Consider the following 14,908-nt stretch of genomic DNA (forward strand, 5'->3'; position numbering starts at 1 on the left):
GCAGTAGCAGTCTTGTGGGAAGCTGAGTTTGGGTACAACTTCTTGCTGGGAGGAGAGAGCCCTCAGTCTTAGTGAGCTCATTCTCCTGTCAACAAAGGGTCATCTTTGAACAATGCTGCTCCTTAAATCACATTAAAATATGGAAAAGCGATTTGATAACACTAAGTCTCCAATTTCTGAAACTCCTCCTCCAAGGTTTATCAATTTACAAGATTTTCATTAACATCTAATATTTCTAATTAATCCTAATGACATTCTAATAATTAGAAATCATTTTATTTAATTATCATTTAAAAAATTAGAACACGGGGCTTCCCTGGTGGCGCAGTGGTGAAGAATCCGCCTGCCAATGCAAAGGACACGGGTTCGAGCCCTGGTCCGGGAGGATCCCACATGCTGTTGAGCGGCTAGGCCCGTGTGCCACAACTCTGAGCCTGCACTCTAGAGCCCGCAAGCCACAACTACTGAGCCCGCATGCTTAGAGCCCATGCTCCGCAGCAAGAGAAGCCGCTGTAATGAGAAGCCCATGCACCGCAACGAAGAGTAGCCCCCGCTCACCACAACTAGAGAAAGTCCACTAACAGCAACAAAGACCCAATGCAGCCAAAAATAAAATAAATTTAAATTAATTAAAATAAAAATTAGAACACTGATGCACTCAAATTTTAAGAAATAGACTTGGCTGGATTATATAGAACCCCTGAAATCATATAATGAATGCTTTCCTAAGGGATACTGAAATCACAGACTTAGAAAAATTAATCTGGCCAGAGAGTATAAAGAATAAACTGCACACAGAAGGTAATTATAATAAAACTCACAAAAGGACCAACTACGGTAAGAGAAATGTTAAAAGGAAGGAAATGAGAAAGATATAGCAAAAGTTTTTATAAAAAAAACAGAATTTTGGTGAGTAACTACAAGGGAGAAGCAACAGAAGAGAAAAACTCAGTCCTTCAAGTTCTAGGTTTGGGAACAGAATGAAAAATAAGAAATAGGAAAAAAGGCTCAATAGAGAAGTGATAGGAAAGAACAGAGATGTTAAAATTTAAGATGATAAAAGACATCTGTCTAAACAGAAATATTCAGAAGGCAAGTAATACTGAAGTCTGGATCAATATTGAAAGTCTGGAGTTATTGGTCATCCCCACAGAGATGACCATTCAGCCATTAGACTAGATGCATTTTCAAAAGAGAAGAAAGTCAAGAACTGAGTCTTCTAGAATGTCCACAAATACAGGGGAAAAAACAGGAAGCAGAAGAGTCAAAAAGCAAATAAATAAAACCAAAACAAAACTTCAGAGAGAGGAAAACCAAGAAACCAGAACACAACAGTGTTAAAGCCAGGGTACTAGAGAATCCGGAGGAAGAGAGAGTAGTCAACCTAGGTAAGGAAACCCACCAGAATTGAGTGAAAGTGTCACATGTATTGTTGGACAAAAGAAACAGGTTACATGAAGGATGTACAGTATAATCTTAAATTAAAAAAAAAAAAAACCACAAAAATATACATTCCCGTAGACATCTAGAAGCATATAAATCCCTTTTTTAAAATATGTTTTGTGGCTTCCCTGGTGGCGCAGTGGTTCAGAGTCCGCCTGCCGATGCAGGGGACGCGGGTTCGTGCCCTGGTCCAGGAAGATCCCACATGCCGCAGAGCGGCTGGGCCCGTGAGCCATAGCCACTGAGCCTGCGCGTCCGAAGCCTGTGCTCCGCAACGGGAGAGGCCACAACAGTGAGAAGCCCGCATACCGCAAAAAAAAAAAAAAAAAGTGTTTGTTTCCCTAATTTTTACAAGAGAAAAAATGTCATTTAAAAATACAATTTCATGAAGTAGAGGAAACAGGAGCTAAATTGGAGCAAGTTAATAAATAAAATCAGTAATGCAGTTTCACTTGCTTAGCTCCTGGCTGGACTTGACAAACAGGTAAAAGATTTTTAAAGAAACTTAAGTATGTTTCAAAGAAGAAATAAGGAATCTGTAAGAGAGGAAAATATTGAAGATATTAAAGAAAAAGAAGGATAGGAAATAGAGAAAATGAAAAAAGAAATGAAGCCAGATAAAGAGTTTTTTACTCAGTCACAAAGGATTTTCCTCCTTGTTTTCTAGTTGTAAAAAAAATGAATTTAGTTATTTTTCTAGGAATTTGTAAATCAACTGTAGTCAAATACATGTTTTTTCTGGACAACTAATTCTATCCTTCTAACCAAAATAGGGGTGCAATTTAGGGCTTGCTGGATATTAAGGCGTTCTAACTGGTTTTATAAGGTAGACCTCTTATAGTCACATTTGTCACTTCTTAAGTATGTTTAATTCTACAAATTAATTTGTATTTTAAATACACTGAGGGACATTACTAACTAAACATCCTCTATTTTATCTTTGCAATATGTCAAACTTTATAAACTCAGTTTGAAATATAAAATACTTGTAACTTTATCCTCTACTACCTGACCTTGCTTTAGACATATATGCTTTTTTTTTTTTTAAATTTATCTTTGCTGTGTTGGGCCTTTGTTGCTGCACGCGGGCTTTCTCTAGTTGCAGCAAGCAGGGGCTACTCTTCATTGCAATGCGCAGGCTTCTCACTGCGATGGCTTCTCTTGTTGCAGAGCACGGGCTCTAGTCTCATGGGCTTCAGTAGTTGCAGGACATGGGCTCAGCAGTTGTGGCTCGCGGGCTCTAGAGCGCAGGCTCAGTTGTGTGGCACACGGGCTTAGCTGCTCCGTGGCATGTGGGATATTCCTGGACCAGGGCTCGAACCCATGTCCCCTGCATTGGCAGGCAGATTCTTAACCACTGCGCCACCAGGGAAGTCCTGACATATATGCTTTTTAACATTAAATACAATCTCTAAGAGTCTAAAATACATCGTTATGCTTTTCTAACAATGTATGACTAAGAAAGTTAAATTTTACTTCCATTCATTTTATTTAATAAGTGAATCTCCTACCTTTTCACCTTCTTGCTTTTCCAGGCCTGGCTGGGTTTCTGGTGCTGGTCGAACATTTTTATCACTACTTTCATCCTCAAATTCAATCACACTCTGTTCAGGTTCTTCTTCCAAGAATTCTTCTGAGCTCTCTGATGTTCGTGCAGTAGACTCCAATCTATAAAACCAAAGAAAAACATTCTTACTTGTTTTATTAAAGATGAATATAAAATTTCAGGAATCTGTTAATAAAGTAACACTTTAGAGAATCAACTAAGTGTTGTTCAGACAACAACTTCAAATTTTATAGGTCCAAAACCAACCTCTTCATCTTCTTACAAGTTTGTTCTCTTTCCTACCTTGTTCTCCAGTTCGATCACCACCTTTTCAATTATGTAAACTAGACCTTTCTTTTACTCTATCTATATTGATTGGATCTTACTCTCCTAGGATGAGCATACATCTCAGCTTACCTGGGACAGTCCAGTTTACAACTTTTGTCCCAGCACTGGCATAATTACGGGCATCCCTCATTTTATTGCACTTTGTTTTACTGCATTTTGAAGATACTATGTTTTTACTAATTGAAGGTTTGTGGCAATCCTGTGCTAAGCAAGTCCACTAAAGCCATTTTTCCAACAGTATTTGCTCACTTCATGTCTGTGTCACGTTTTGGTAATTCCCACAATACTTTGAACTTTTTTTGTTATTATTATATTTGTTACAGTGATCTGTGATTAGTGATGGTTGATGTTACAATTTTAATTGTTTCCAGGTGCCACAGGTCACACATATGACCAACTTTTTTTGTAATGAATTTTTATATTGGAGTATAGTTTACTTACAATGTAGCGTTAGTTTCTGCTGTATAGAAAAGTGAATTGGTTATACATATACCTATGTCCAGTCTTAAGATAGCAAACTTAACTGATAAATGTTGTGTGTGTTCTGACTATTGAAACTGATTGGCCATTCCCCATCTCTCTCCCTCTCTTTGGGCCTCCCTATTCCCTGAGACAAAACAATACTGAAGTTAGGCCAATTAATAACCCTGCAATGGCTCTAAGTGTTCAAATGAAAGGAAGAGTCACACGTCTTCTCACTTTAAATCAAAAGCTAGAGATGATTAAACTTAGTGAGAAAGGCACGTTGAAAGCTGAGATAGGTAGAAAGCTATGTCTCTTGTGCCAAACAGTTAGCCAAGCTGTGAATACAAAGCAAAAGTTCTTGAAAAAAATTAACGGTGCTACTCTAAGTGAACACACCAGTGATAAGAAAGCAAAACAGCCTTATTGCCGATATGGAGAAAAAGTTTTAGTGGTCTGGCTAGAAGATCAAACCAGCCACAACATTCCCTTAAGCCAAAGCCTAATCCAGAACGAGGGCCTAACTCTCTTCAATTCTATGAAGGCTGAAAGAGGTGAGGATGCTACAGAAAAGGAGTCTGAAACTAGCAGAGGTTGGTTCATGAGGTTTAAGGAAAGAAGCTCTCTCCGTAACAGTGCCAGGTGAAATAGCTAGTGCTGATGTAGAAGCTGTATCAAGTTATCCAGAAGATCTAGCTAAGATAATGAATGAAGGTGGCTACACTAAACAACAGATTTTCAATGCACACAAAAAACCCTATTGGAACAAGATGTCATCTAGGACTTTCAGGGCTAGAGAAGAGAAGTCAATTCCTGGCTTAAACTTTCAAAGGACATCCAAAATATATAAACAGCTCATGAAGCTCAATATTAAAAAAAACAAACAACCCAATCAAAAAATGGGCAGAAGACCTAAATAGACATTTCTTCAAAGAAGACATACAGATGGCCAAGAGGCACATGAAAAGCTGCTCAACATCACTAATTATTAGAGAAATGCACATCAAAGCTACAATGAGGTATCACCTCACACCAGTTAGAATGGACATTATCAGAAAATCTACAAACAACAAATGCTGGAGAGGGTGTGGAGAAAAGGGAACCCTCTTGCACTGTTGGTGGGAATGTAAATTGATACAGCCACTATGGAGAACAGTATGGAGGTTCCTTAAAAAACTAAAAACTGAATTACCATATGAACCAGCAATCCCACTACTGGGCATATACCCAGAGAAAACCGTAATTCAAAAAGACACATGCACCCCAATGTTCATTGTAGCACTATTTACAATAGCCAGGTCATGGAAGCAACCTAAATGCCCATCAACAGATGAATGGATAAAGAAGATGTGGTACATATACAAAATGGAATATTACTCAGCCATAAAAAGGAACGAAACTGGGTCATTTGTAGAGACGTGGATGGATCTAGAGACTGTCATACAGAGTGTAGTAAGTCAGAAAGAGAAAAACAAATATCGTATATTAACGCATGTTTGTGGAACCTAGAAAAATGGTACAGAGGAACCAGTTTGCAAGGCAGAAATAGAGACACAGATGTAGAGAACAAACGTATGGACACCAAGGGGGGGAAGCGGGGGTGGGGGGGGCAGGGGGATGAATTGAGCGATTGGGATTGACATGTATACACTGATGTGTATAAAATGGATGACTAATAAGAACCTGCTGTATATAAATAAATAAATAAATGTAGCACAGCCACAGATGTATCCACCCACTTAAAAAAAAAAGTTTCAAAGGACAAGCTGACTCTCTTGCTAGGCACTAATGCAGCTGGTGACTTGAAGTTGAAGCCAGTGCTCATTTACCATTCTGAAAATCCTAGGGCCCTTAAGAATTATGCTAAATCTACTCCACTGTCCTCCACAAATGGAACAACAAAGCCTGGATGACAGCACACCTGTTGACAACGTGGTTTACTGAATATTTTAAGGCCACTGTTAAGACCTATTGCTCAGGAAAAAGAAATTTCTTTCAAAATGTGACTGCTCATTGACAATGTACCTGGTCACCCAAGAGCTCTGATGGAGATGTACAATGAAATTCATGTTGTTTTCATACCTGCCAACACACCATCCACTCTGCAGCCCATGGATCAAGGAAGCATTTCGACTTTGAAGTCTTATTATTTAAGAATTACAGTTCATAAGGCTATAGTTGCCACAGATAGACATTCCTCTGATGGATCTGGGCAAAGTCGATTGAAAACCTTCTGAAAAAGATTAACCATTCTAGATGCCACTATGAACATTCACGATTCATGGGAAGAGGTCAAATATCAACATCACCAGGAGTTTGGAAGAAGTTGATTCAAACCCTCATGGATGACTTTGAGGGGTTCGAGACTTCAGTGGAGGAGGTCACTGAAGATGTGGTAGAAATAGCAAGAGAATCAGAATTAGAAGTGGAGCCTGAAGATGTGACTGAATTGCTGCAATCTCAAGATAAAACTTTAATGGATGAGGAGTTGCTTACTGTGTATGAGCAAAGAGAGTGATTTCTTGAGATGGAATCCACTCCTGCTGAAAATGCTGTGAAGATTGTTGAAATGACAAAGGATTTAGACTATGGCATAAACTTAGTAGACGAAGCCACATCAGGGTTTGAGAGGATTGACTCCAATTTTGAAAGAATTTCTACTGTGGGTAAAATGCTATCAAACGGCATCGCATGCTACAGAGAAATCGTTAGTGAAAGGAAGAAGTCAGCCAATCTATGTGGCAAAGTTCATGGCTGTCTTATTTAAGAAATGGTCACAGTCACCCCAACCTTCAGCAATCACCACCCTGATCAGTCATCAGCCACCAACATTGAGACGAGACCCTCCACCAGGAAAAAGATTACGATTCATTGAAGGCTCAGATGACAGCATTTTTTTTTAACCAATAAAGTATTCTTAAATTAAGGTATGTATTTTTTTTAAACATAATGCTATCGCACACTTAACAGACTACAGGATAGTGTAAAAAACTTTTATATGCACTAGCAAACCAAAATATTTGATTTATTGTGATGGTCACTTTATTGCGGTAGTCTGGAACTGAACCTACATCTCTGAGGTATGCGTGTATTAATAATGCCCCTTTCATTCTCAAAAATTTCAGTTTGGACAATAAACGACATAGTTTAGTTCTACCTGTGAAATGCCTTTCAAACAAATACGTAACTTTATTCCCATTCTCATCTTCCTACTTCAGGCCCAATTCTCTCTGGACACTGTAACTTCTTCCCAACTCATGTTCAGACTTGCAACATATACATGCTTTAGTAAGGTTTTCAGAACTATGTTTCTTTTTTTTTTTTTTTTTTTGCCTGCATCCATGGCATGCAAGATCTTAGTTCCCTGAAGAGGGATCGAACCCAGGACCCCTGAAGTGGAAGCGCAGGGTCTTAACCACTGGACCACCCAGTAAGTCACCAGAGTTTGTTTCTAATACACATATCTGTACCAGTGACAGTCCAGCTCAGAAAATTCTGATGGTTCTCTATGGCTTGGAGAATAAAGCATACCTCCTTTCAAAGCCTAACATGACCAGACCCTTATATTTTTACCTCCTACTCGATGCTACCATTTACCTATACACCAGTTTTCCTTACCAACACTCCTCCCAGCTTTGTGCCTTTGCTCATGTTACTCCTGCAGTCTAGAACTGCACAGTGCAATACAATAGCCATGAGACACTTGTCATTATTTACAGTAATTAAAACTGAGTGAAATTAAAAACTCAGCTCCTCAGTTGCACTAGCCATACTTCAAGTGCTGGGTGATGAGCAAACTGAGTAGTGGCTGCCATGCTGGACAGGGAAGGGCAGACAAAGAACATGTCCACCATGACAGAAGGTTCTTTGAACAGCCGTGGTGGAGACCAGGGGTGAGCAAACTTTTCCTTTAGGTTTTGTGAGCCATATGGTCTCTGAACAACTACCCAACTCCACCAGGGTAAAGCAAAAGCAACCATAATAAAAATGTGAACTAATAAGCACAGATGTGTTACAATAAAATTTTATTTACAACAATAGGTGGTGGGCCAGATTTGGCCTATAGACCACAGTTTGTAGACCCTCGAACTAGAAAAGAAAGTCTTCTTTCCCAACTCTGCTTGTTGAGTTTCTACTTATCTTTGAAGCCCTGGCACAAATGTCAAATTTCTCTATCCCCTCAATTAGAATCAATCACACCCTCCTTTGCCTCCATAGCACTTTGCACTTCTATTATTATATCACAATCCACCTTGCAGTGCTCTTAACCTGTGTCACAGGTACAGATATGTGTATTAGAAACTTATAGACAGTCGATTCTTCAAGGGCAAAGATGAAGTTTTGTTCTTCATAGTGTCTGAGCACTTAAGCATTTAGTCTCACTGTTACTATTTTATGAAAAGCAAAAAAAAGGCCACAATAATTGAGATGTTCAATTTAAAAATTTACTGTTACATTCCCTTCTAAAAAGGGTATTACAACAAATGTTGCTCAGTGAAAAAAACTGTAATTCTCTAAACTCATTACTCTTTTCACAAATTAAATATTTACTTAAATTTGACTTTAAAGTGATGAATTTTTCATTAAAATATAACATTTACATAATTATCCAAATTTAAAGTTACATACATAATGAAATTGGCAGAGTTACAGAATTCTCTACCTGAGTAGAATAATTTCACAACTAAAATGGCAACACTATGAATGGTTGACTCAGGAACAGTTAGCAGGACTATCAGAGCAAAAGCCTAATTTAACTATAATATTGAAAATCTTGCTTTCTTTAAGATTCAAAGGAAGATGGAGAATAAGGTTTTGATCCAAGTGTTCTGTTGATTCAGCTGGCTATTAGGTTTCTGGAGGAGTTGACAATACCATTTATGGCTATCACTAATTTGTTATATTCTATAACCCAGTAAAATGAATTAGTTATAAAGTAAAATTGAGGGTTTTTTAAATTGACTAAACCTCAGCACTGCTAAAAACCATAGCTACTGTCAAAGTTGACAATAATGACTCATTTGGGATAATATAATCACTAGAATATTCTCCTGGATTTTCACACGAGAGACTAAATCATGAGTTTATTCCACTCTCTTACTAGCAACTTCTCCCTATACCACTGTCAAAGTGACACTTACCAAGTGTAATCAATAATCTTGTGGAAGAACTCAAATACAAAGTTCTACACCAAGGTCATTTACTACACAAACAATAAACTTCACCTTAAAAACTAAACACTAATAATATGAAAATAAGAATAAACAAAATAACGAGAGTAAAATAAACAATACTTCACTTGTTCACTGAAGCTGTAGGTGAAGTCTGGGGAGTCTTTTCATCTTCCCCTTGAGAACTACTAAATTCAGAATCCTGAAACCGTTTTCCAATCTTTGGCCGCTTTAGATGACTACTTCGAGTACGAGTGGAAACAGGTGTTTTACCATGACCTGAGGAAAAAACGGCAAAACTATAATTGATTATGTATTCAAAGGATTACCTATTAAAATACACAGAAATGAAAAAAAAATACACAGAAATGCAAGAACTACGCTAGTTTACCTAAATCCCCAACATTACACACTTCCTCTCTGTCACTTCAGGTTAAGAAACCATGTCAGTGTCTTTTTCTAAACTATGAAATAACCTTGTCAGTATTCATTCCTCACATTTCTGTGTCACCTTGAGTTTTTGCAAAGTGTTTCTGCATTTTCACTTAGACCCCCTTCCAATAATCTTGGGAAATGAACAAGGTACACATTACTGTCCCTATGTTACAGGTAAGGAAATGAAAACAAAAAAAGGCAAAATAGCTTACCTAACTGTTCACACAGCAAAATCAGTGGTAAAAGAACACAGATCTAGATTTTAGGGCTGGAGAAGTCTTCACTTTACTCTAAGGGACACACCCACATAGACACAGACACACACACTTAATTCTAACTGTCTCAAACACTTACTAATAGACCAGCTGAATTTCTTACCTTCAGAAGTACTTGCAAAGGCATCTTTTAGAGAATCAATCTAAAACAGAGATACAGATTAAAACCACAAGTTTTAGGTCCTTTCCTCTCCCTATGGATCTACTTCATACAGTTACAAAGAAAATCCTTTTAAAAGTTTTTCAAATAGCACCTTTTGTACTCACTATTCATCGACTAAGAAACTCACTTAGGAAGTAAAAAAGTTATATTATAGCTTCAGTTTATTATGAGCTTAAGAACTTAGGAAGCCATCTAACATGCTATAGTGATATACACGGGGTTTCTGAATGTTCTGTTCTTGGCTCCCTTCTCTTCTCAGTCCTCATCCTCCTTCTATGTAACTGTATCTACTACCTTTACTTCAACAGCTATTTGCTGATGAATCCAAATATACAATTTAATCTCCCCAACTTTTTTCCTGATTTCCAAATGATGAATCCAGATATACAATTTAATCTCCCCAACTCTCGCCCCGATTTTCAAAGCTCTATTTCCAGTGAAATCTCTCTCCAGCGGATACTCCACCAATTTCACATCCAACTTGTCCCAAACTGAAATCTTACATTTTCCCAGTATTATCCTCTATCTTGGTTAATGGCAATAACAATTCAGTATGCCATTCCAACCAAAATCCTGTGAGGCAGTAATGCTTTCTTCTTGTCCCTCATTCAATCAACCACAAAGCCTGTCAATTTTGACTCTGAAGAATCTCTCAAAACTGTCCCCTCTTTTGTACTACCAATGCTTTAATTCAAGCATTTATCATCTTTTCATGAAGGTGTACACCTTATACATGTACAATTTTTGTCAATTATACCTCAATAAAGCTAAAAAAAATTATGTAGTTAAAATAAACAAATAAAACCACTTCCCCATGTGGCTACTGATTTTAAAAAAAAGATAAAAAAAAAGTTTAATATGAGAAATATTTTCCTTGAATTAAAATATTAAAGTAATATAAGGAATATGAATTTCTAAAATGAAAAAAAGTCTAATTTATATTGCCAACCTTATAATAAGGTGAAATCTTAATATGTTCTCATTAAAATGACACATTTTAAACTGTATGGCTTAAGATAAAAGTAGATCACTGCTCTCACCACATGTATGAGAAGAGTAGATTTTTCTACTTTCCCTGGTCTTATGATATCTGACCAGGACCAAAATGAATTTGAATATATCTGAGGAATTTGGAATGCAGTATAATAGAACTGGGGCTTATTCTGAAGTCTGAAATTCCAAAGGTAGAAAAAACAAAACAAAACTGAACTCCTTATATATAGTTACTGTATCAATATTATTTATATTATCCTTAAAAATGTTTTAAAAAACTTTTACTCAAAATAGTCAACACTCATGCTAACTAAGACAGGAGAAAAGAGGCATAAATAGGGCTTCCCTGGTGGCGCAGTGGTTGAGAGTCCGCCTGCCGATGCAGGGGACACGGGTTCGTGCCCCGGTCCGGGAAGATCCCACATGCCGCGGAGCGGCTAGGCCCGTGAGCCATGGCCGCCGAGCCTGCGCATCCGGAGCCTGTGCTCCGCAACGGGAGAGGCCACAACAGTGAGAGGCCCGCGTACCGCAAAAAAAAAAAAAAAAAAAAAAGGGCACAAATAATTCCCCAAAGCACCGTGTCTCTGAAATGTACATGCATTTACATAGACATATTCAACAGTCACTAAAAATATATTCAGATACCCGTGTACAAAACAAATATGACTGTATTAAATGCCACCACAACAAAACACTGCATAAAAGTACACCTCTAGGACCCCATCAATGAACCTGTATTTTAAATAATATCAAGTAGTTTCTAGTAAAGTACCTGGTAAATCCTCTGGAATTCAGTAATGGGACCTGCCCTTCTACTTTCACGTTACCTAGTATTTGCAAAGTATATTACATTCTACAAAGACCTAATACATATAGCCACAGACTTCCCAAAGTAACTTCATAACCTTTGACCTACTACTAATTCCACTTCTAGAAATTTATCTGTGCAAGGAAATAATTACATTTGCTCAAAGATTCATGTATAAATGCATTCATGGCTGGGTCACTTATAAATATAAAAAACTTAAGTATAAATGTTAAGGAAACAAATGCTGATATTTATATATAATAGACTAGTGTACTATTTAACAACGATTTAAAACAGTAATGACATAGAAAATGCTTACAATATTATGTTAATGGAGAAAAGCAGTTAGAAGCAGCATAAAAGAATAAAAACAAAAATGAAACATATGCAGATACATGTTTCATAATATATATTAAGTACATATACAAAAATGTTAGTTGCTACATCTAAGGTAATGGAATTATAGCTTTTTATTTTCTTCTATATTATTTTGTGTATTCCAAATTATTTTTCAAAGAAAATTAAATCTTAGAAACCAACTAACATAAAATGCCAAGTAACTAACACAACAGAAGTTACATAAGTCTGTTGAATGAACAATAACATTAAAAAAGTTAAATATTAGTATTAGCTGAACCTCTTTTTTAAAAACAGCAAAATTATCATTTCCTACAGTAAACAACAGTATACCTACCGTTAGCTGCATCTCACTAGACAGACTGTCTTCAGCTCCTGCTTCATAGTCTGGAACAGATCCAAGACCGTATTCTCCAGACACAGGTCTTTTAGCTTCATTTTGAGAAACTGCTGTGTGTAAAAGAATTTTTTAAATTGTAAACCAGTTAGTGTCTGCTTTTAATTGTAACACTCTTTGTACTGATTTTTACAAAGCCCTAAAGAAGGGTGTTGAAAATCCAAGTGTGGGATATCCCCTTCACCAATATCTTATAATGAAGCCTTGCAATTGTAAAGAGTCTTAAACAGTTATCTGTATGTAGTGACTTCAAGGGGAGATGCATGAAACTGGGTACTACCTTTGATCCACTGATGCCTATTCTATGCTGTTTGAGTAAACTGTGTTTATTTCTTATCCACCAATTCCTACTGGACTACTGGGCTACGTTCTACTGGACTACTCTAGGTCCTCTGACTATTAGTGACTCAAATGTTTACATATAACAAAAATTCAAAGTTTAGAAAAGGAGGTCTGTTACTAGAGAGATCACATTACAATACACCACTATTCTGGACTATAAGACACAACCATAATTAGGCACTGCTTTTTTAAGCTGGACTTGTGTTCAAACTGAAAACATTCTTACCTGTAATTTTAAATGTTTCTCTTTGTAATGCTCTGGTGATTGGTATTCTCTGGTACCAGTGTCCAACACCTTCAACTTCCCAAAGCAGTTCATGGTCTCCTGGATATTTTTCAAAGTACTGGTTGCAAGCTGAAAAACACATTGAAAGTTTTCTAGAAATCCCCGAAATCAAACGTTTGGGCAAACAGAAGATGGAAAGTAAGCTGTCCAAGTCACTTAATGGGGCTAGCATAACTCTGATACCAAAAACACCAAGGAAACTCAAGAAAATTACACAGCAGTCTCATTTATGAATAAACAAAGATAAAGATGATAAACCTCACCAGTTGTGAAGGAAATATAAGATGAAACAGCAGGATTCCATTTTCACACCCATCAGATAATAACAAGCATCAGAAAAATAAGGGAAATGAAAACTCCCACACTGCTGGTGTGAGAACAATTTTAAAGTGCTTAGGCAAGTTGAAGAAAAATATTTTATGATCCAATTCTACTTCTAGGTATACACTGTAATGACTTAAACATATGCAGAAGAAGGCATCTATAATGATCATTACAGGACTGTTTTAGGCAGTACAACCTCGGTGCCCATCATTAGGGGATATATGAATAAATTATGTATACAATAAAATACTATACAGCAACTACAACCAATAAACTACAGCTACATATAATCAACGTTGATAAATCTAAAAAAAAAGTCAGTAAAAAAACAAGTCAATATTACCTACAAAAGGATGTCATTTTATAAGTTTAAAAACACATTAAACAAAATGATGCAGCATCTAAAAAAAACAAAATAATGCCATTTGCAGTGACATGGATGGACCTAGAGATTGTTATACTGAGTGAAGTAAAACAGAGAAAGACATCATATGATACCGCTTATATGTGGAATCTCAAAAAAGGTACAAATGAACTTATTTACAGAACAGAAATAGAGTCACAGATGTAGATAACAAACTTATGTTACCAAGGGGGAAAGGGGTGGGGGGTTGGATAAACTGGGAGACTGGGTAGTGTACACTACTATATATAAAATAGATAATAAGAACATACTGTATAGCACAGGAAACTCTACTCAGTACTTTGTAATGACCTAAATGGGGAAAACAATCTAAAAAAGAGTGGGTATATGTATAACTGACTCACTTTGCTGTACAGCAGAAATGAACACAACATTGTAAATCAACTATACTCCAATAAAAATTAATTTAAAAAATAATAAAATAATTTTAAAAATGATACAGCCTCTGTGGAAAATGGTTTGACAATTCTTCAAAAAGTTAAACATAGAATAATAACCCAGCAACTCCACTCTTAGGTTTATATCCAAAAGAACTGGAAGCAGGGACTCAGATATCTGCACACCCATGTCCACAGCACCATTATTCATAGAAACACAGAAAGGTAGAAACAACCCAAGCATCCATCAATAGATAAATGGATAAACGAAATGTCACATATTTACACAATAAAAATCTACTCAGCCATAAGAAGGAATGAAATTTTGATATATGCTACAAAAAGGATGGAACTTACACATTATGCTGTGTGAAATAAGGCACAGAAGGGCAAATATTGTATGAATCCACTTATGTGAGGTACCTAGAATAAGCAAATTCATGACAGAGAGCAGAAAAGAAGTTAGAGAATGAGGGGAGAGGAGAAGGGGGATTATTGTTTGAAGGGGACAGAGTTTAGAGTGGGGATGATGAAAAAGTTTTGGGTATAGACAGTGATGATGGGGACACAGTATTGGGAATGTAGTTTATGCCACTGAATTGTACCCCTACAAATGGTTAAAATGATAAATATTATGTTATGTATATTTTATGACCAAAAACTGTTGAGGAGACACTGCTCTGGGAAAGATCCCCGGTGTTCTCCTTACTTACTGCAAGTGGTAAGTTCTCCCACTATACAGCCTGGTGTGTCTTCT

At 36.9% G+C, this 14,908-nt stretch overlaps 1 protein-coding gene across 7 annotated transcripts in view; it reads right to left on the minus strand.

The window, feature by feature from the left end:
- FAM169A (family with sequence similarity 169 member A) overlaps nt 1–14,908 on the minus strand; it is a 65,542-nt gene that overhangs the window by 5,502 nt on the left and 45,132 nt on the right. For 6 of the 7 annotated variants that reach the window (XM_067731001.1, XM_067730999.1, XM_067731002.1 and 3 more), the window contains 5 exons: nt 12,967–13,095; nt 12,339–12,451; nt 9,784–9,823; nt 9,099–9,249; nt 2,955–3,111 (listed from right to left, as the gene is read on the minus strand). In XM_067731001.1, coding sequence (XP_067587102.1) covers nt 2,955–3,111; nt 9,099–9,249; nt 9,784–9,823; nt 12,339–12,451; nt 12,967–13,095 — 590 coding nt within the window. The remainder of the gene's footprint in view (nt 1–2,954; nt 3,112–9,098; nt 9,250–9,783; nt 9,824–12,338; nt 12,452–12,966; nt 13,096–14,908) is intronic. The other variant, XM_067731004.1, reaches the window with a different exon arrangement.

Source organism: Pseudorca crassidens, chromosome 3 (genome assembly GCF_039906515.1).
Source record: "Pseudorca crassidens isolate mPseCra1 chromosome 3, mPseCra1.hap1, whole genome shotgun sequence".
NCBI classification, from domain to species: Eukaryota; Metazoa; Chordata; class Mammalia; order Artiodactyla; family Delphinidae; genus Pseudorca; species Pseudorca crassidens.